Source organism: Lissotriton vulgaris, chromosome 2_1, assembly GCF_964263255.1.
Source record: "Lissotriton vulgaris chromosome 2_1, aLisVul1.2, whole genome shotgun sequence".
In the NCBI taxonomy this organism is placed as follows: Eukaryota; Metazoa; Chordata; class Amphibia; order Caudata; family Salamandridae; genus Lissotriton; species Lissotriton vulgaris.
Window position 1 is genome coordinate 890,240,788 of NC_141687.1, and position 20,189 is coordinate 890,260,976.

Sequence of the window (20,189 nt, forward strand, 5' to 3'; positions counted from 1 at the left end):
TGTGAAATATTTGCCTAGAGCACAATTTTTGGTATATAAGGAGCAACCCACTTTGTGCAAATCGAACAGGCTCCTGGTTACTGCCCGTGTGTAGTATCTATGACTTCTGTGTCCCTGCAGTAATAAACCTTTGGTCTTTGACGCCACCATCGAGAAGCCCGTGTTTCTGTTCATTTGTGCACCAAGGCAGGTGGGACTCCGGGGTCTTTGGGTGTTGTACCCTGACACCTCTGGACGGAACCAAAAAGTCCAGAACTCCAATGGCCACACCAGTACATCCTGCATGGATTGAGAGGTGGTGGCCTGCTATCTGAGGAAAGGAGCTACAGTTACTGTGCAATCTAGGGTCTAGGGTATCTCGCTGCTTTCTTAAGCAAATATCGCAAATATCACTGTAACCTGCCTGAAAAATGCTTCCAGGCCCAGACTTACGTGGTATTTATGTGGGCGCTCGTGCAACACTAAGCGGCACAAATTGCAGAGTCGATTTAAGTTTCATGCACAAAATATATTTAGTGCAGAAAAGTTGATACAGGTGTAAAATCATTCGCCTTAGGATCGAGTTGAACCAAACAATTGATGATAAATGCAAAGGAGGCGTAATGACGCAAAATGAACACAAACAACTCTGGGATTACACAGGAAGACAGATCTGCTAAGGGAGAATGACCTGGCTTTGCACGAAATCGTAATATCAATTAAATTGGGCTCAAACAATGGGCGAGTAGAGGACCATGTGACATTCCCATGCGTGGTGTGTAATTTCAGCGAAAATAACATCATATGTGGCTTATTTCTGGGAGAGTGTACTCACATATGCATTTGTATTGGAAGGCGTACCTCGAGTACAAATGTCATGAAATCCTGCTAGTTCATTTTTGCACCTGGCACAACATTTAACAGAAAAGCACTTTTTGGAGTCTGCACAGCTGATAGTGTCATTGACGCACAATTATTTGCAAATATTATGTTCATTTCAATTTACTGTTCATTTAAAGCACTACTGTGTTTGTCATGCAGCACTGCTGTGCTTAATCGTGTGTGAATCTAAGCCCCACTCGCTAAAATCAAATCAGGTACTTTCTGTGTATCTTCAAGGCTAGATTGGCTTAGGAGGCTTGAATCTCTATCTGGCACATCCGTCAAGGAAGGCTTTTGCAATTCCTTAATTGCGATTATTAAGGAATCGCAATTAAGGAATCGCAAAAGCATGTGCATGTAGGAATCGCTATAAAAATAGCAATTCCTAAACACTCCTTAATTGTGACTCGCAAATTGCGAGTCGCAATTAAGGAATGGCTTTTTCATTCATTCTTACGGGCCTACAGGCCCATAGGAATGAATGGGAATTGCATGGGCACTTTGCGAGTTTCCATTAGGTACTTGAAAATTGTGCATACAATTTCAAGGGCCCAAGGGTGTCAAAAGGACACCCTGTTGCACCCCTGAAATTGTAATTTGCACCCATGTTGTGCACACACATGCCCCAAGGGCAGGACTCAGGGGTGGATTCTGAAGCTGTGACGTGAAACCTGGAGTGACTGAAACCAGGTTTGTGTATTTATATGACTGTATGTGTGTGTATCCGTGCATATATGTGTGAGATGTGTATCTTTGTGTAGGTGAGTTATGTCTTTGTGTGTGTGTATGCATGGACGATGTGTGTGTTAGTTGTATGTTTACAGCTGCGGCCCGTGGAGGGTGTTGCGGTGGGGCAGAGAGCCGGGGCGGGGGGATGCAGGGTGGGGGGTGCTAAAAACCGGAATATGGATAATTGGAGGTAAGTAAACAATTTAATTAATAAAACGAATTTCGTAGCACGCGCTGCATCGCATTTTGCGATGCAGGGCATGCTACGAAATTTGTTTTATTTATTAAATTGTTTATTTACCTCTAATTATCCTTATGCCGGTTTTTAGCACCGCCACCCTCCCCTCCCCAGCCCCGCCTCTCTGCCCCATCGCAACTCCCTCCACGGGCCGCGGCTGTGTGTTTATGGTTATATATGTCGCTAGGTTGTCTATTTTTAATTAGAAAACATTGCAATGCTAATGTACACATGATCCTTGTTATGGGTGTCAACTAAAGCGCAAGAAAACACTTCCATTACATATAAGCCAACATGGTTGCTTTTGCCTGTACTTCTTTATAGTAGGTGCTACATACCTACCACCTCACACAAAGCCACTGTGTGACACATAATATCAGCTCCCTTCACATGGTCACCCAGTGAGAAGACAATTTAGCACGGGGGCAGGAAAAACGAGCTGAAAACCACTGTAAACTGAATTTCCAACTCGTTTTCAGAGTGTTTGAACTGCCAATTAAAGGGTGAAAAAGCACCCCAGGACACCAGCACCATACTCAGCAGTCCCGGCTCCAGGAATTTTTATTTGGGTGAGCCAAGGGTGCATTTGGGTGGGCCACTGCGGGCTCGATTTGTCGCTTATATGTGTGGGCAGCCCTGCTTCAGGGCCCTTCTTTAGCTCTTCTTAGCCCAGTAAAATGCACTCTTTTCCAAATCTCTTTCTAAATATTATCATTGTCAAAAAGTGTTTTTTCAATGTAATGTTATTTAATGGGAAGAGGAGGTTTCTGAGGTGGGAGTATCAGGCTAGTGACACTCCTCGGGCTCCCTCTGTGCGAGCCTTCAGGGAGAATCCCTCTTCATCACTACCTCCACCTGACCCCAGACTCTGCAACGCACTCCCTTATAGGCTTGATTATTCACTACTCCTCTCCAGTACACCTTTTCTTACAGCTGACCTTGGGCCCCAGCCCCATATCAGGCAACATCGGGCTCCACTTTCATTTTTTCCGGTAAAAACATTAGTAAAATCACCTTCAAACTTCAAACATTGAATATAGCAGTAAATATAACTAGCACACACTTTTAAAGTATGTTCTACAGTAGCCCTTATGACTCGACTGCTAATTAAATAAACAAAAACAAAAAGGCCATGACAGGGCCAGCTTTAGCGCTTTTTTGGTGCCACACCAATGCCCCATTTCTCTCCCTAGCTCCCCCCTCCACCCCATGACCTCTTCCTCGGATTCCCTCACTACCACCCTCCAACAGTGCCCCTCATCTCTCTGTAGCCCCTCTGCCCATGACCTCTTCCTCAGACTCCCTCACTACCACCCTCTACCAGTGCCCCTTATCTCTCCCTAGCACCCCCCTCCACCCTATGACCTCTTCCTAGGATTCCCTCACTGCCACCCTCCAACAATGCCCCTCGTAGCTCCATAGCCCCTCTCACTACCTCCTCCTCGGATTTCCTCGCTAGCACCCTCCAACGTGCCCCTCATCTTTACGTAGCCTCTCTCTCATATGTATTTTGTTTGTTGTATAGTATTACTCATATGAGTGTAGTGTGTGTCAGTAGTTTACACCACACACATATTATACAGAGACAATGAATCATACAAGTATGTAAATCAGTCTACAGGGAATGTCACTTAAGCCAATGAGGATTACAAGGTGTACGAATTACATGTCATCCATACTAGTGGTCAGTATATTTTAGGAAGGTTTGGTCTGACAACCTTAGGATTTACAGAGTATTCCATGGGGGTCAACTTTCCTGATAAAAATGTATATTTGCCCAAAAATACTCATTTTAGCAACATTAGAATAATGAAAGACTGAGGAAGTTCTAACTGTATCACAAAACAAAAAGAGCGAAGTTCTAACTATACCATTCATGTTTGTATACAGCTCTTTGGTGACAGTTCATTGGTCACTGTCCTGGTAGAATTGTAACTTCTGAACTGCAAGTAACACATGGATCTCTGTGACAAAGGCAGTAACCCACTGAGCTTCCACATAAAATGCAGTTCATCTGCATTTAAAAACTATTAACAGACAAATGATTGCTCTCCAGCAGGATCATTAATCACCAACGTTATCTGGGCATTTTGTATTGTCTTATTGCTGTCCTGCATCCGCCATGATAATGATAAAAACTGTTCAAATGAAGCACAAAAGAAGTGAGTGTCCTGCTGGGCCTGGGCAGATTTAAAAAAGAAAAAACAAATAGTAACACATTCTCTTACCTACTCCATAAAACAAACTTTGTTTCACAGCCTGATGTGATAAGCAGCTGCAGGGGTCAGGAAAGGTGAATAGGAATAAACAAACTTCTTTTCTCCTGCACTGCATCGAAAGTGACCGTTTGCCCTTCGCCAGTGGAGATGAAGGGGTAAAAAAATAAACAAAGCCTCGTTGTAAATGGTCTTTTAAAGACCTGTGAGGTGCTCCGGTGCAGCTGCGATAATTTCTAAAACTGTCTGTGTGCCCCTGGGAAGTAGTCTCAGCCCAGGCGCACACAGACAGCCCTTTGAACCCAATACCGTTGTGCGCGCCTGCCTTCAAGCCCTCACTGCGAGGGCCAAGGCTCCTCTTTGGGTGGGCCAGGCTCATGTTTGGGTGGGCCTGGCCTACCCGGCCCACCCGCTAGAACCAGGCATGATACTCAGCAAGCTTCTTTTCTTTTTTTTTTTGGAGAAGGGGCTTTGAGAGTGGACAGAGGAAAAAGTGCCTCTTTATCTTACTAGGCACGAAGCCCTACCCACTCCAAGGCGCTGCTCCCTCCTCACATAGTGACATTTTTAGGTTGAGCCTGGGCAGCGCATGCGCTGCTGCAAGGCATGCTGTATTATAATACGGTCATGAAGCCCCGCCCACTCTCCGCCCATATTTTTTTATTGGCTTACGTCATTGTCCTTCATACCCCAAGGCTTCTTCATTTGTACTTTCCCATCAGGACTGGACCTTCTACAGTGTCCTTACTGTATAGCTTATATTAGCCCTTAGCAAGAACTGTTTGCTTAATTACTGTAAACACGGCGCACGCTTATTTTAATATGCGCAGGTGCTGCGCATGATGCTGTTGCCGGGCGCCCATTTTATCGTTATTTTTAATAAATGCATGGGCATCGCGCATGATTACGACGCCTCCTTAATTTGATGTGCTCGGGCGCCGCGCATGATGTTGTTGCACAGCGTCCATTTGAACATTTTTTTTTTTAATATATGCACAGGCTGATCACAGTGCCCCCTTAATTTGATATGCACGGGCGCGGCGCATAATGTTGTTGCATGGCACCCATTAGATCATTATTGTTTTAAATATAAGCATGACCTCCACGCATAATCACGGCACCTGCCTAATTGGATATGCACGAGCGCCGCACAAGGATTTACAATGTAATAGGTCTTGCGTTTGTGAGAATTTGAGCTATAGGCATTGTAAATGACAAAGACTTTTCTTTACGTGCTGATTTTTAAAACATAAATAAAAGTCATTGTCATTTATAATGCCAATACCTTAAACCCTTGCCAATGTGAGGCCTATTGCATTGCAAATGCTTGTTGTTTTAGTTGGCCACAAGAGGCAGCAGAGAGCTCAGAGAAAAGAGAGTAGTTCTGTAGCAGTTTCCTTGGTTGGAACACATCAAGGCTGAGTGGGCTGCTCTATAGGCGCTGATGTTGTGCGGGCAGGGCCGGCGCTAGGCATGGGCAGCATGGGCGACTGCCCAGGGCCCCGAGCTCAGCCCATCAACAGGGGGCCTCGCAAAAGTGTTTCCCCACCAGCCTCGCGCCGTTGTGAGCACTGCGTGGCCCAGGGAAGGGCTGCCTCTCCACTGGGCTTCGCAGGCATGTGTAGGAATAGGGGAAGAGGCCCCCCTCTCCTGTGACTCGCAGCACTGGGTAATGACTGCTAACCCCCAGGAAGGGGGCCCCTTTTCCCCAGGGCCGTGCAGCCCACATGTAGCACGAGGCCCGTCTGCATTTGCAGGTTTGACCTGTAACTGGGAACAGGGTCAGATTACGAAGGCAAGCAGTCAGGCATTGGCCGATGGGCCGGTGCTGAAAGGTGTGACATGTGGGCTGGTTGTTAAAGGGCCTCAGCTTCATTCCTGCCTCTCAGGCCATCACACTTCTGGCTATGGTGTGCGGGGCGAAGGTGTTAAGTGTGGCAATATGCCGTAATTGGCCACTTGTTTGCTCTATTTGTTCTGTCATTCTTCGCTCAACCCCCCGTTGGGGCCCCCCCCAAAGAAGTGTCTTGCCCAAGACGGCTCCCCTGCCAGGCAATGGTAGGTGGGGCAGGTGGAAGTATGCAGGGGCGTCACTAAGGGAGCAGGTTTTTGGCTATGGGTAATTGACACCTTAGTCTCCACAGTAGCAGCAGTAGCTGTGTCCTTTTTCTTGACCCCCCTCCCCTGCAAGGTCATCACCTTGAGGATATGGAGGGCTGGGGAAGGAGTGAACTGCGATAAGCCTTCCTGGAGGGTGTGGGTATATTTACATGGGCTTCGCAGTGAGATAACCTTTGTTAGGCTTTTATGAAACTAGCGAGGATGTGACGTTGTGTCCTAAGCTGCCTACATTGGCAGTCGGAGACCAGGTTCTAGTCCCAGCACCAGCTCAACATCCTGTCATTCTGGGAAATATCATTTAATCTCACCAAAGACTAAAGTAAAAATACATTTGATCATGTGCAGTGTAACTGTTGCTCATGTAAATCACCCCAATGTCCTAGCACCAAGTTCACCTTATGTAAACTATAAAATTCAATTGTTTTTACTCAATCCCAGCTATTTTAATACACACTAACTGTCTGATCTGCTCACACTGCAACAACAAGGAGTTTAATCCCCAAGCCATAGTTTCCACTTGCCTGAGGCAGAACTGGAAATTGTATCATGTGACAAATGTAATCCATTTAATACAGTTTTAAAATATATGGACTTATTTAATTTGTATATTTACTTTTTTTGCCCATGTTACTAATGTTCATGTTAGGTCTCTTCAGGGATGCCAAATAAAATCAATGGTCCTGCGGTGTAACTTTCTGTTATGCCACTCCTTGTGATGTTACCAAGGGCGGCCCCTGCACTAGGGCGGAGTAGCGTCACCCCACTGCTTTCTCGCAGAGCGAGAAGCAGAAACATCAAATGCTAAATCTACCATTTTATGTTTCTGCTACTCACACTGCGAGAAAGCAGAAGTGTTTGGTTGGGGGCGGGCGGGTCTGCTTTAGGGGAGGAGTGCCTTGCCCACTGCTAAGGGCCCTGACTGTTTGGTCTTGCACACTCTGGCCTTTCTCCATGTAGGCACCAATGCACCATACATGGAGAAAATGGCCTACCCATAGGCACCTAGCTGGTCGGTGTCCCAACCAATCACAATGCTGCCATTGCAGCGTTGTGATTGGCTTATGGGAGGAAGGCTGCCTGCTTCCTGTTCCTGCCTGAGGCAGGAAAGAAAGAGAGCAGGTCAGGAGCAGAGATGACGGGAGACCTGGGAAGGTAAGTTTATTTTATTTTTAAATTACCCCCCCCCCGTGTGAACCCCTGTGAGACCTCCCACCCACGAGTCATGCTAGCCGCGACTGGATTTTACATGCAAATAAGAGGGTCCTCACATCTTCCCTTTCGCCCGGGGCCCCAGAAGTTCTAGGACCGGCCCTGTGTGCGGGGACGTTGGGTAAAGTTTGAATTACTAATGTATGAAAAAGGTGGAAAGGACAAACAGGTAGTGAAGGAATGGGCCAGTCCTGAATGAATGTGTGGTTTAGAAATACATATGAAACAGCGCTTCTAAGCCCATGCATTTACAAGCGGATTACCACATAGTGCACAACAGCTGTATGCCAGGAAGCAGAAGTACTGAAGGTGGGTCTGCACAGTGCTGGCCGGTTTCAGGGTGCAATTCCTATGTATCAACACCATTTGAGAGCAAGACTAGAGCATCAAGCTCGGTATGAATCCGAGGCTCACAATGTCCTGTGATGCACAAGGTCAGCCCCTGAGGTACTGTCACAAGTTTGTGATTTTGTTTTAGCAACAGTAACATTTACAGTGCATTCCCACAATAGGACGGAACAGATAACATCATTACTGTAGACATGAAAGCCTAGGCAGCAAAATGCCAGGATTAATAGAAGGAACGGAGTGTGTCCTTTGGGAACTTATGACATCCCGTGACCGTGACTGTCCTGCGTCCCATCCCAAGCCCTTCAACAAACTCCCTTTTGCTGCTGAGTGAAGGAGCTCAGACTAATGAAGGTAAACAGGGCTCTGTTCCCGCCACAGCCTTCATAACTAACCTCTGAGAGCAGAGGTATCAGAGGGCACCTATCAGAGGCTGCCTCTGCCAACCTCTAAGTGATATCTGAGGCTCTAGATCGACTCATATCACTAGTGACAGGAGAGTGACGTCAATGCCCTTAGTGTAGCACTTCATATTGAAAGATCCTTTTATTTGTCGTGCTAAAACTGAAATTTTGGTTGAGACTGGCTGCCCATAGGGAGGTATAGAATGACACTTCAGAATAGACCCTCGTTTAGAAACATTGAGGTATCCAGGTGTTTCCCCTGATATTACTGGAAAAAATGTAGGAATGAAGGGATGAGTCCAGTTACAAAGTTCCTAAAATACCCAACTAACTCGCTGCTGGTTTCACTTTTAGTACTAGAGAGAGTTAGTACTTCATGGCTAAGTGCTTCTTGCGGTTGTGGTTGGTGTCCAGTGACTTGGAGCTGGTCGAAAGCTGGGTTTTGACTATAGCCAGATTCATGTCTCTGATTTACACTTGAACTGGTTTTTGCTTGTGTTTATTTCAAAGGTTTTTATAAAATATTTTAAAAAGAGAACATTACAGACAGTATCCACATGGCATTCTAAAAGATAACAGATAAGTTTACTGTGTATAGTAAATAACGTGTAATCTGTAATTTCGCCAAGAAATGAAAAATATACTGGAAGTGTTTATCAAAAAGTAGAAAGAATGGTGAACAAGGATGAATTGCCTGGCAATGCGCAAGCACAAGGAGATGTACAATTGTTGTGCTTCTGCTATGGCGAGCAATGTGTCCATGCAGACCTAGGGATGGAGTACAGATGAGACGGCAGGGTTTATGTGAGGGAAAAGCAGAGGGATATGGTGTTAAATGTGCACTGGGAGCAGGCACCGGCGTACCAGCGAAAGGAGAGTGACCACAAGGAGCAAGGTATGAACCATGCACAGTTAACATGGTGGCCATTGCTCTCATGGGGGTGGGAGTCGTCTTTGATAGTGCTTTAAAGGTGGATCAACATAGCGTCACATTCCATAGAGATGGGATGTTTGTGGAGGCTTCACGCCTCTTCTCTGCACATTGCAGTTCTCTCAGCTTCAGCCCAGTGCACCAGGGTGTGCCGCCAAGATGCACCTGGGGGGACAATGCATTTGCCACTTTAGGGTTATCGCCCATTTAGCCAGAGGGCGAGGTCAGTGGTCCAACCTGCTACCCTGCTGCATTTAATCCACTTCTCGATGCCAAGGGCACCAGCCTCCCAGGTGTTAAGTCCCATGCTAAGAGTGATGTGGGTCATGAAGTCCCGGAGCACAGAATCCTGAGCATCGGGTAACTCCAGGAGCGGTATCTCAGGGCCATATGGAATAATGAGCCTCATGGGTTGGAAACTCAGTTGACACACACATCACTTGACTATTGTCACCAGTCTAGTGAGTGTATTTTCTGCTGTGGTCTTTGAATTTGTGATTACTTGTTGTTGGTGCATAGAGCGAACTCGTTGTTGGTGGGATTATGCATAGAGCGAACTTGTTGTTGGTGGGATTATGCATAGAGCGAACTCGTTGTTGGTGGGATTATGCATAGAGCGAACTCGTTGTTGGTGGGATTATGCATAGAGAGAACTCGTTGTTGGTGGGATTAGGTTCCCAAAACAAATACTAATTGCATTTGGGTAAAGTAAATATATAAGAAAATGTTCTGAGTGCAATGCTATAATGTCAGCCGATTTTCATTATCCACCCTGTTGTTTCAGATAAAATATCCTGGTCAGCATGGAGACCAGAAGCCTGGAGCATCGCAGCGAGGAGGAGCAGTCTGAGAAAAGACAGCACAGCCTGCACATGGAGTCCAAAACGCACAAGAGGAAATTTAAGAGCAGGTGAGCATTTGAAAGCGATAACCTCTAGAGCCTGGGTTAGCACCTCAAGAATTTATTTACATCTCTTCATTTATTATGGATCTGAACCAGAAATTCGGTGCATGGAACAAATGTGCTAGGAATAGCAGACGGCTGAGCAGAAGGAAAGAGCGGAAGGGTCATCAATCTTCAGATGATGGTCGGGGCGAATGGAGCAGAAGGCCAGCAACGTAACCCTAAGTGAAGTTGGGTTGGGAGCCTGTTGCTCCTCATTTCATGCCTTTTTTAAAGTGGATGGAAAAGACTTATAAAATAGCCTCGTTTTGCACAAGTTGTTTTTCTGAAAAGTGTGGTATAGTGAACACATTTTTTGGGTAGGTTGTCCCGAGTCATTGTTGATTTTAGATGCACTAAATGCAGCTCAAATCACCTAAGATGCTGCATAGAAAGGGGTTTGCTCAGATGTCCATGAAAAAAATATTCGTGACTCTTCATGGCTCCGTTAATACCAAGGAGGAGTTCCTCAAAGGAAAGCATATATCACGAGAACTGGATGGACACTGTGAAAGTTTATCAGGTTTATCAGGTTGCCTTCTTCATTGCCCATGGCAAGAGCGCTCTGCCATATAGCCATGGTTGCAGCCTAGATTTACAGTACACAAGAAAGCTGGCAAGCGTCTCTTGATGAGTTTCTAAGTTAGAAGGGAATCTCATATGGGGTAACATGAACTTCTTGCCACAATGGTAGTTCTTGATAGAAGATGATTGGGTGTGACCTCATCGGTGTTCACTTCAAATGGAAAAATTTAAAGATGGATGAGACTATGTTTGGGATTTTTCATAGCGGTATCAGCTATGGTGGGCGAATGGGTAGGGGCTGGGGAATGTGAAACCTATGCCCATGCAGCTAGGTGAACTGATCAACTTTTCTTCAGCAAAGGAGGGCAAAGTCCTGTGACTTCACCAAGTTTTCTCACTCGCGGTCCGCAAAATGTACTGTTTTCCAGTTCAAAGATGTCCTGCCCATAGGGGTGAATCATCTTGCAGCAACCAAAAGGTGCCCAAGGGAATGGAATAGGAAATGGTGGTTGCAAAGGCAGTAGTTGTGTTGGATGTTCTGCAAGGGCTCTTACCTGTAAGGTCCTTGGTAGGAACGGAGAAGAGGGTTAACTTGTCAGGGGACAATGTAAGGTGTAGGTGGTGATACAAGGGATGTACTGCAGGCCTCTGACGGGCTGGCTTTCAAGTGGCACAAGTCCCCCCAATGCTCCTTGCAGTAGTGGGAATGGTTTCCTGTTGCCACAAAAGGAAAGCGGAGCTGCCCTTTTTTGTAATTGTCACAAGCTTCACACTTAATGACGTTCAGAAACTCTAAGCAAAAGTCATGAAGTAGCAAGCACACAGACTTCACAAATGTGCACACCCCTAGCCTTGAGGTCAAGGGGGATGGCATTTCAAAGGTATCAGAATGATGTGAAGACACATCAGTAGGTTTTCATGGAAGGTGGAGAATTGATCCTGAAAAGATGGATTTTACGTACTTTGCCCTTCCATGATCTAGTCCAAGCAATGGAAACCCACAGAACTGCCTTATGTTGTATTTTATTCAATAGTGATCTGGCAATAAGATTAATCATGTCAAAGAATGCGCAGTATCATACTGAGGGATGTGGCTGTTGACGCTCTGATAGCGCAGCACCATTTTCCATATTACAAGGTGGCACCAAGCCACTTTGCATGGCTTAACGACACCTTGTAAATTTGGGTCTTCCTGCCACAGTCCTCTGTGGCAAAGGGGCATGCAATGGATGTTGCTGGGGGAGTTCCAACACAACACTCACTACTTTTTGGCACTGACCCAGATTTACAAGGCTGAGACAGACCTAAAAGCTGATGCCATGGAATAGAGGGTGAAATGAGGAGAAATTGTTAATTGCTCCTTGTTCTTTGCTCGTTCCATGTGTGCTGCATTATGCACCACACCTAGAATATGCAAATCACCATTATTGATTGTTTGTTTATATACAGGAAGGTGTCCCTTTCTGCACATAAGCAATCATCCCTTCAGTGCAGGCACCCTTGCAACATGGCGGCAGGGTGCCTGCACTGACGCTAGGCAGCTTTTTTCCACTCGTGCTAGGAGAAACACAAGGGTGTGCCTTATTCTTGTAATTCTTGTAAATTCGGCGCATCTCTGCATTTTGAAAATGCCAGGTTGTGGCGCTACCAAATTTGGCATCGCTCTGCGCTCCAACGTTTTCTTGTAAATTTTCCGTTATGTATCAGTGAGGAGTCATTAGGGATTAGATTTTTCATTTTGCAAATCAATTCCTTTATTTAATTGAAGATTCCAGACAAAGAGTCAATTATTTTCTGATTAGTTTTACAGACTGAAGATGGAATCTCAGGGGTTTTCCTTTTGCATTGGATAATTATTACAACAGTGTTAGCACCACAGGACTCACAAACAATTACAAGCAACATCCTCACATGAGGAAGGAAAGGAGGTGGATGACCTCAGAACAGAAAAATCAACCTTGAGGCACAATGGAGACAGACAGCCCGAGACAACATCCTCTGGTGGGAGCCACAATCCTGAGGAAATCAGAATCCTGGTTCATGGAGTCCCATAGGTTCTGAACAAGAGTGTTGGAACCCAAACAAAGCCCTAGCATTAAATAACACCCAGAAAGTTCAAGGCCGGATGGTTGGGATGGTAACAACCAAAGTCAGTGGGCTCACAGCAGATCAGGAATCATGTCAGTACTTAAAACACAGCTCGGATCACCTCAGATGGAAGGGATACCAGCCTTGGGATTGCTCAGATGTCAACAGAGAAAATATTCACAGCTATTTATGGATCAGTAAATTCCAAAGAGGAGTTCCTCAAAAGAAAACACATCCGAAAAGAATTGGACACTGTGAACGTTTATCAGGTTGCCTTCTTGATTGCCCAAGAAGAACGACTCTTCCTAGCAGGGCCGGGCTTGGAACCCAAAGCAGCCTTGACAATTGTTGTTGAACTAGCACCCCTTGCTTGCGGGGGAGGGGCTACAAGTATAAAGCACTGCTACACTCACTACTGGGGGTCCATATTGCAGCACGACTGCAAAACCGGCCCCCAGTAACAAAACCGGCCCACACCACATCAAAACCGCCCCTTCCAGCCTCCCAGGGAAACTCCTGATGCCCACTACAGCCAGTCCAGCTATGCTTGCTAGCAGCCACGATTGCAGCCTACACTTACTGTACACAAGTAAGTTGGCAAGTGTCTACTTGAGAGTTTCCCAGCTAGAAGGAAATGTCACATAGGGTAGAAAAACATCAACATCCTTAAAGGTATTATGTCCAAAAGATATAAGCAAACCCCAAGTTTGACATCCTTCTCCCCTTTGAGCTTTTATCGCCGTACCTCAGCCTTTAAAGGTTGGCACTCTGCATAAGCTGCATAACACAATTCCTGTGGCCTCTGCCTTGCAGACGCCATCACGGTCTGAGCAGTGACTGGAGATGCACGTTTCCCCACAATGAGAACAACAAGAACCAGAGACGTGCTGCCTCAATACACACTAAGCACAGAAACCAGGAAAGCATTGCCTTCTTATAACTGCACCCGACTGTCTCTGGTAAGTTCCTGGCACAGTTATGACAGCAACTTTCTGAGACATTTAAATATCTACAAATTTAGCAGGATCATATTCCTCAATGAAAATCCAATTCTTAACGGGGAAGCCCTGACGGGAAGTATCCAAGAAAGAGAAAATGAAGACATAGACTTATTTATAGGCCTAATCACGAAGGAGAAACCCAATGGTACCCCTGCAATAGATGGCTGAAAAAGCCCAACCCACCAACTAGGCTCTTCGGTCAGATATTTGGCCATAGCACCTATATCAAGACCTGAGTTACATAGAGGATGAGCCACACCTATATGATCGTGAGTGGGGGCAATATGGAAAATTAAATTAGAGTCAAGATTTTCTGTACTTGTAAAACAGCGATACACTTGTGGCCGTCAATCACCAAAATTACAGGGATAGTGGATGTGACCTCATAAACCTATAAGGACATCACAGGAAGTGACCTCAGGTGACTTATAAACCTAATGATATCACAGGAAGAGAAACTGTGACATTTTATCCTAATGCCATTGCAGAAGCAGCATCATGTGATCTTTAGTTGAGAATTTTCTATGGACTGATTTAAGCTATGACACTTCTCCCCTATGTATGTGTTCCTGGTCAATATGTCATTATGTTTCTGGTAAAACTGACTAAAAGATATGTACATAGAGTACAGTGTCAAAAAATGCCATATTTGAGAATGATGTGTGAGACAAAGTCCTCTCAAAGTCCATATTGTATCGGAAATTAGTGCATGGGTGAAGCAAGATAGCTTTTTGTTTAAAAAAAGACCAGTGTCTATTACTGGATCCAAGTTAGGGGCTTATGTTTGACTGGAGAATATGTTCAAAAGAGCTGGTTGGCAGCCGAAGGATCATAATATCAGTCAATCAATCAGGGATTTATAAAGTGCACTACTCACCCGCGAGGGCCTTAAGGTGCTGGGGGAGGAGGGAATTCGTGCAGCTCTGATTCAGCTGAAGAGGAAGGTCTTAAGGTTCTTCCTGAATGCTTGCAGTGTGGGTCTTTGCCTGATGGTGAGGGAGAGTTTGTTCCAGGTCTTGGATGTGATGTAGGAGAATGCTCTTCCTCCCATTCTGGCTCTTCCAATGCAAGGGATTTTGGCCAGGGCAAGGTCGACGGAGTGGAGGTTTTACCAGGGAGCGTAGAAGGAGATTCTTTCATTGAGGAATTGCAGCCGGGTGTTGTGGAGGGATTCGTAGGCATGAGTGAGCAGCTTGAAGCGACTCTCTTTTTGATGGGGAGCCAGTTGAGGTCTCGTATTTGCTGGGTGATGTGGTCTTGTCGTGGGATGCTGAGGACAAGTCTGTCTGGAGCGATCTGGATTGTCTGGAGTTTGTGGAGCAGAGATTTGTTTGATTCCGTCCTAGAGGGCATTCGCGTAGTACAGTCTGCTGGTTATGAGTGCGTGGGTAACGGTCTTTCTGGATTCGGGGGGATCCATTTGAAGGCCTTGTGGAGTATGCAGAGGGTAATGAAGCATGTGGAAGATACAGTAATGATATGTCAGTTCATGGGGAGGGAGGTGTTGAGCATGATGCTGAGGTTGCGGGTGTGATACATGGGTGTGGGATGGTTGCCGAGGCCGGGGGGGCCACCAGGTGTCATCCCACTCGGAGGGGGTGGATCCGAGGATGAGGATTACTGTTTTAACCGAGTTGAGCTTCAAGCATCTGCTGCTTATCCAGAATGCAACATCCTTCATTCCTTCCTGGAAACTGTCTGGTGATGCTGGGCTCCTTAGTGAGGGAGAGAATTAGCTGGGTGTCTTCTGCTAAGGATACTGTGCTGAGTCTGTGATTTCTGACGATGGTTGGAAGAGGGGCCATGTAGATGTTGAAGAGCGTAGGGCTGAGCGAGGTTGCTTGGGGTACTTTGCATCTGATCTCTGTGGATTTGGAGAGGGAGGGAGTCTAATTCTTTGAGTTCAGCCGGTGAGGAAGTAGCTGATCCAGTCTAGGGCAGTTCCTTGTATGCCGGCATTGTGGAGTCTGGTGGCTAGAGTGCGGCGGTAGATTATGTTAAAGGGTGCTGTGAGGTTTAGTAGAATAAGGACTGCTGTGTGGCCTTGTTTGAGGAGAGCTCGGATGTCATTCACGGCAACCAGGAGAGCGGCCTCTGTGCTGTTTTGGCTGTGGTATCCGGATTGAGAAGTGTTGAGGATCGCGTTGGATTCTATAAAGTTCATGAGCTGGTTGTTGACGATCTTCTCTTGACTTTTGCGGCACAGGGGCTGAGAGAGATGTGTCTGTGGTTCTTGAGGTCCATCAGGTCTGCAGAGGGCTTCTTGCAGAGGGGTTTGACTTCTGCGTGTTTTCAGTCGTCAGGGAACGTGCCTGTTTTTAGGGTGCAGTTGATTGGACTTCGTAGTTCAGCAGCTATGGCAGAAGTGGCTCTGTGGAAGATGTGCTTTGGACAGGGGTCGGTGAGAGCTCCTGAGTGTATACTCCTCATGGTTGATGTAGTGTCTTCTGTGGTGACAGGGGTCCAGGTGGTGATGGTTGACTGGGTGACGTTGGTGGCTGATGCATGTGTCAGTACTTTGGTTCTGTTTGTCGAAGTTTTCGTAGAGAGTCCTGATCTTGTGTATATCAAATATAACTCCCCTGTCAAATGAGTAAAATGGCTGCTTATCACATTCATGTTCAACTTTCTGTTCAAAATATCATGGATATCTTAATCATTTCTGGGGCCCTAGGCAAAACATATTTTGGGGGCCCTGTTTGGAACAGCTTTGACCTTATGTTTCAATGTCAGCTCTTTCATGCCCTCTTTGGCCAGTTCACTGACAATGCACAGGCACACTCGTCCAAATTCTAAAAGATTTTACATTTAATGTTTAGGGATAGTGATGTGTGTTTTCAATAGTGTAACTCAGCATCAGCTCACTAATATAGTAATATTACTCCAACTAATCTTTGTGACATCCTCCCATTTCTCATATGTGAGGTCCTGTTTTGATCTGTGAGACACTTTTTTTAATGGATGCTGCATAAGATATTAACATAAAATTTCTCTGCAAAATGTCCATAATAGACTTTCACACAGCACTCACATTAAAAAAATTAATTAAAGGAAAACTGTATTCAAAACAATCTGCTTAACAATCATTCAAGGTGATCAGTGCAAGACCCTGTGCAGAGCAGAGCCGGCTCTATCAGTGCCTGCTTTGCCTGTGCCTTTGAAACATATAAAGCCACTTTATGCATATGTCTGGAGCTCATTATCCCAATGTTGATAAGTTTAACTTTAATACAAGCTAACCAACAGAACTTCACTGTCACGAAAACTAAGCTAAACTTGCAAAATGAATTGCATTTTAGCCCAAGATGTGCAACCCGGGACGGCTTTATCGCTTTTACTGCGTTTTTATGGCGCCTTCCCAACAGTGCACCTCACCTCTCTTTAACCTCTCTCTGACATACATTTCATGTTTCTTTAACGCTATTCATAGTTCACTCACCCTCTGTTCTGTGAAACCCCCGGGGTACACGTTCTTTTCCACAGGCACAGTGACCCTCTCCCCTACTTTATGATGAGTCAAAACTGCCACCAGCCAACATTCCGATCTCTCATCAGTTGGAACATCATCACAGCTATCTTGACATTTGTTTTGTTGCCTGAAAACTGCAGGAGGCACAAGGAAGTTCACGTGCTTTTAAACCAATAGTTATTTTTAAACACAGCTTCCCCGCCAAAGTCTGCGCCAGGGGCAGATGCATCGGTTGGTCGCACCGCCCCAAAGCCTTTCCTGTGTGTAATATATGCAATACTTAAACAATGGAACAAGATTCAAAATTTGTTCTGCAAAATGAGATAGAAACCACGTCTGTATAACGTGCTCAATGTTGTTCACAAGGACAAGGAAAAGGCAGCCCTTTTCCATGCTACCACTTCATTTATAATTTGGAGTCCTCACAACTTACGGCAATACTTGAGGCACACTTCAGATGCCATCTAAGGTTTTCTGGATTGAGTTGCAAGAGCAGTGCCAGTGGCCCGGGCTGGCAGCGCCTGCCTCTGGCGACTCCTAATAGAAGTCCAGGGAAAGCAGTCTGCATTATATTTATTTGCCCTACTATTATTATTATAATTATTAATATTTCATTCCATTAAATGAATTTGCGTGCGCAAATCAGTGGCATCACTAGAGGGGGTCAGATGGGGCCCTTGTCCCGGCTCTATTTGTCCTGACCCCCCCTTGTGCCCCACCACCGGCGCGGAGAGGCAACACAGAAAAAAAGATGGCACTGCATCTTGCCACGCAAATGTGTTTGTCCATCTATATTTAAACCTGAACTTCAATGTATATGTCTCTATATGAGTGTTCATATATATATATATATATATATATATATACAAGGAAGTTCACGTGCTTTTAAACCAATAGTTATTTTTAAACACAGCTCCCCCCTGATACCCTCAGCTACAGTCGCTCCCCTCGCAGCTCCCAGCACTGAACACTGCGGTATCGTAGCGCTCACCTGCATTTCTCGCTGCTTTTAAATTTCAGTGTTTGCCTATCTGCTTCGCTCACCCGCATCGCCCCCTCTTTACTCTGCACTGTCCTGACTGTCTGCCATTTGTTGCGTATCGCATTTCCATCATCTGTGTTAGCGTAGCGCGCCATTGCTGTAGTGACCTCGCAGCGCCTACGAGCATTAGTACAATTCAGCCGCTCGTCTGCATTAGTCACTACTCGTAGCGATTGAGATTGTTTAGACGCTTTGGAACCAGTTACTGCACAGTGAAATAATTAGCGTCGTGCCACTGTTTGAAAACGCGCAGCCAGGAGGATTGTCTTGTGCTTGGCTACATCTGTTTATTTTGTGCATAGCGTCGCGTTCAGGCTGTACCTCCATTTCAGGTTCGTTTACTGTCCTGCTGCCATTTTGTGCTTTGTTGTTGTCCCTCCCTGCCTGGACCTCCGCCCCGCCTCCCAGCTGACCCTCCCTCGCCCCTCCTCCTACAATATCCATATATGACAGATGTTTTTACGCGCAGCGGTCGCGCCCCTTGCGCGCCGAAGATGCGCCAAATGTAAGCCCGTCTACGCCCGTCCGCGCCTGGACCGCGCCCAGCGCCAGACCCCCTGGTCCCCGCCGCTCCCAACCCTCTAGAATCACATATGATGCCGCCACTCTCCTCGCCCTCAACCCCGGATGCGCACCACAATGCTGCGAAGCCACCCCTGGACGTACCCACGGCCCAGTCGCCTGCCTCTCCTGCAAGTTCAACTGCTTCAGGACCCTCACCAAATCCACCTCCTCCATACACAGATTCGACTCTAACCACCTGAAGTGCATCCTGCTTAACACCCGCTCGGTCCACAGACACGCAACTGAACTCTGGGACCTTCTCGACACCGCGTCTCCGGACATCGCCTTCCTTACAGAAACATGGATGAACACATCATCTGCACCCGATATCGCCATAACCATACCAGACGCTTACAAGATTATCCGAAAAGACCGCACCAATCAAACGGGAGGAGGCATCGCCATCATCCATAGGAACACCATCAAAATCACGACCAGCTCCGACGATAATTTTGCAACCGCCGAACATCTCCACTTTCAGATCCACACCGACCCTAGGACAACACTTAGAGGCCCCCTCATCTACAGGCCTCCAGGTAACCGCACTCAATTCAGCGATGACATCACGGACTTCGTCAGCCCACACGCCCTCGCCTCCGAGAACTACATTCTTTTAGGAGACCTCAACTACCACCTTGAAAACAAACACGACAGCAACACCACCACCCTTCTGGACAACATGGCCAATCTCGGACTCAAACAACTTGTTGACACCCCCACCCATACAGCCGGACACACGCTCGACCCTATCTTCACCTCCAGCAAACACATCTCCTTCGATCGCACCACAGCTCTCCATTGGACGGATCACAGCTGCGTTCACTTCAGCTACAAAACCACCCTGAACCGCAACCGCCCACAACCTATTCCTAGGAGAAACTGGAACTAAATCACCTCCTACCAACTCCTCACATCACTCAACCAAAACCCTCCCACCCCCTCATTGGACCCTAACCAAGCAGCCACCAATCTCAAGCAATGGATCACCCAAAGTGCTGACGAATTAGCACCCCTGAAAAAGCACCAGATCAAACCAGCCAGCAAAAAGGCTCCCTGGTTCAATGATGACCTAAAACAATCCAAGAAGCTATGCTGCACCCTGGAGAAAACATGGAGAAAAAACCCAACCACCGACAACATGGCCACCCTCAAGGCTGCCACCCGCAAACACCACCAACTGATTCGATCCGCCAAGAAATCAGCACTCAAGGATCGTCTCGACAACAACACTCACAACAGCAAAGAACTCTTTAACATCGTCAAAGAATTTACCAACCCCACCGCAGCATCTAACGACATCACTCCCTCCCAAGACCTCTGCGATGCGTTATCCCCCTTCTTCTACAACAAAATTGCCGACATTCACAACAGTTTCGAGAATACTCCCAGCGATCAACCCTCCCCACCCCCCTCAGATCCTACTCCGCCAACTAACAACCTTAGCGCCTGGTACCCAATCACCACTGAAGACACCATCCGCCTAATGAACTCAATCCACTC

At 46.4% G+C, this 20,189-nt stretch overlaps 1 protein-coding gene across 1 annotated transcript in view; it reads left to right on the forward strand.

Moving 5' to 3' along the window:
• MYOM3 (myomesin 3) overlaps window positions 1-20,189 on the forward strand; it is a 387,718-nt gene that overhangs the window by 66,348 nt on the left and 301,181 nt on the right. Inside the window, exon 2 of the mRNA XM_086956426.1 lies at window positions 9,842-9,967. Within this exon, the coding sequence (XP_086812552.1) occupies window positions 9,861-9,967 (107 nt within the window). The 5' untranslated portion in view covers window positions 9,842-9,860. The remainder of the gene's footprint in view (window positions 1-9,841; window positions 9,968-20,189) is intronic.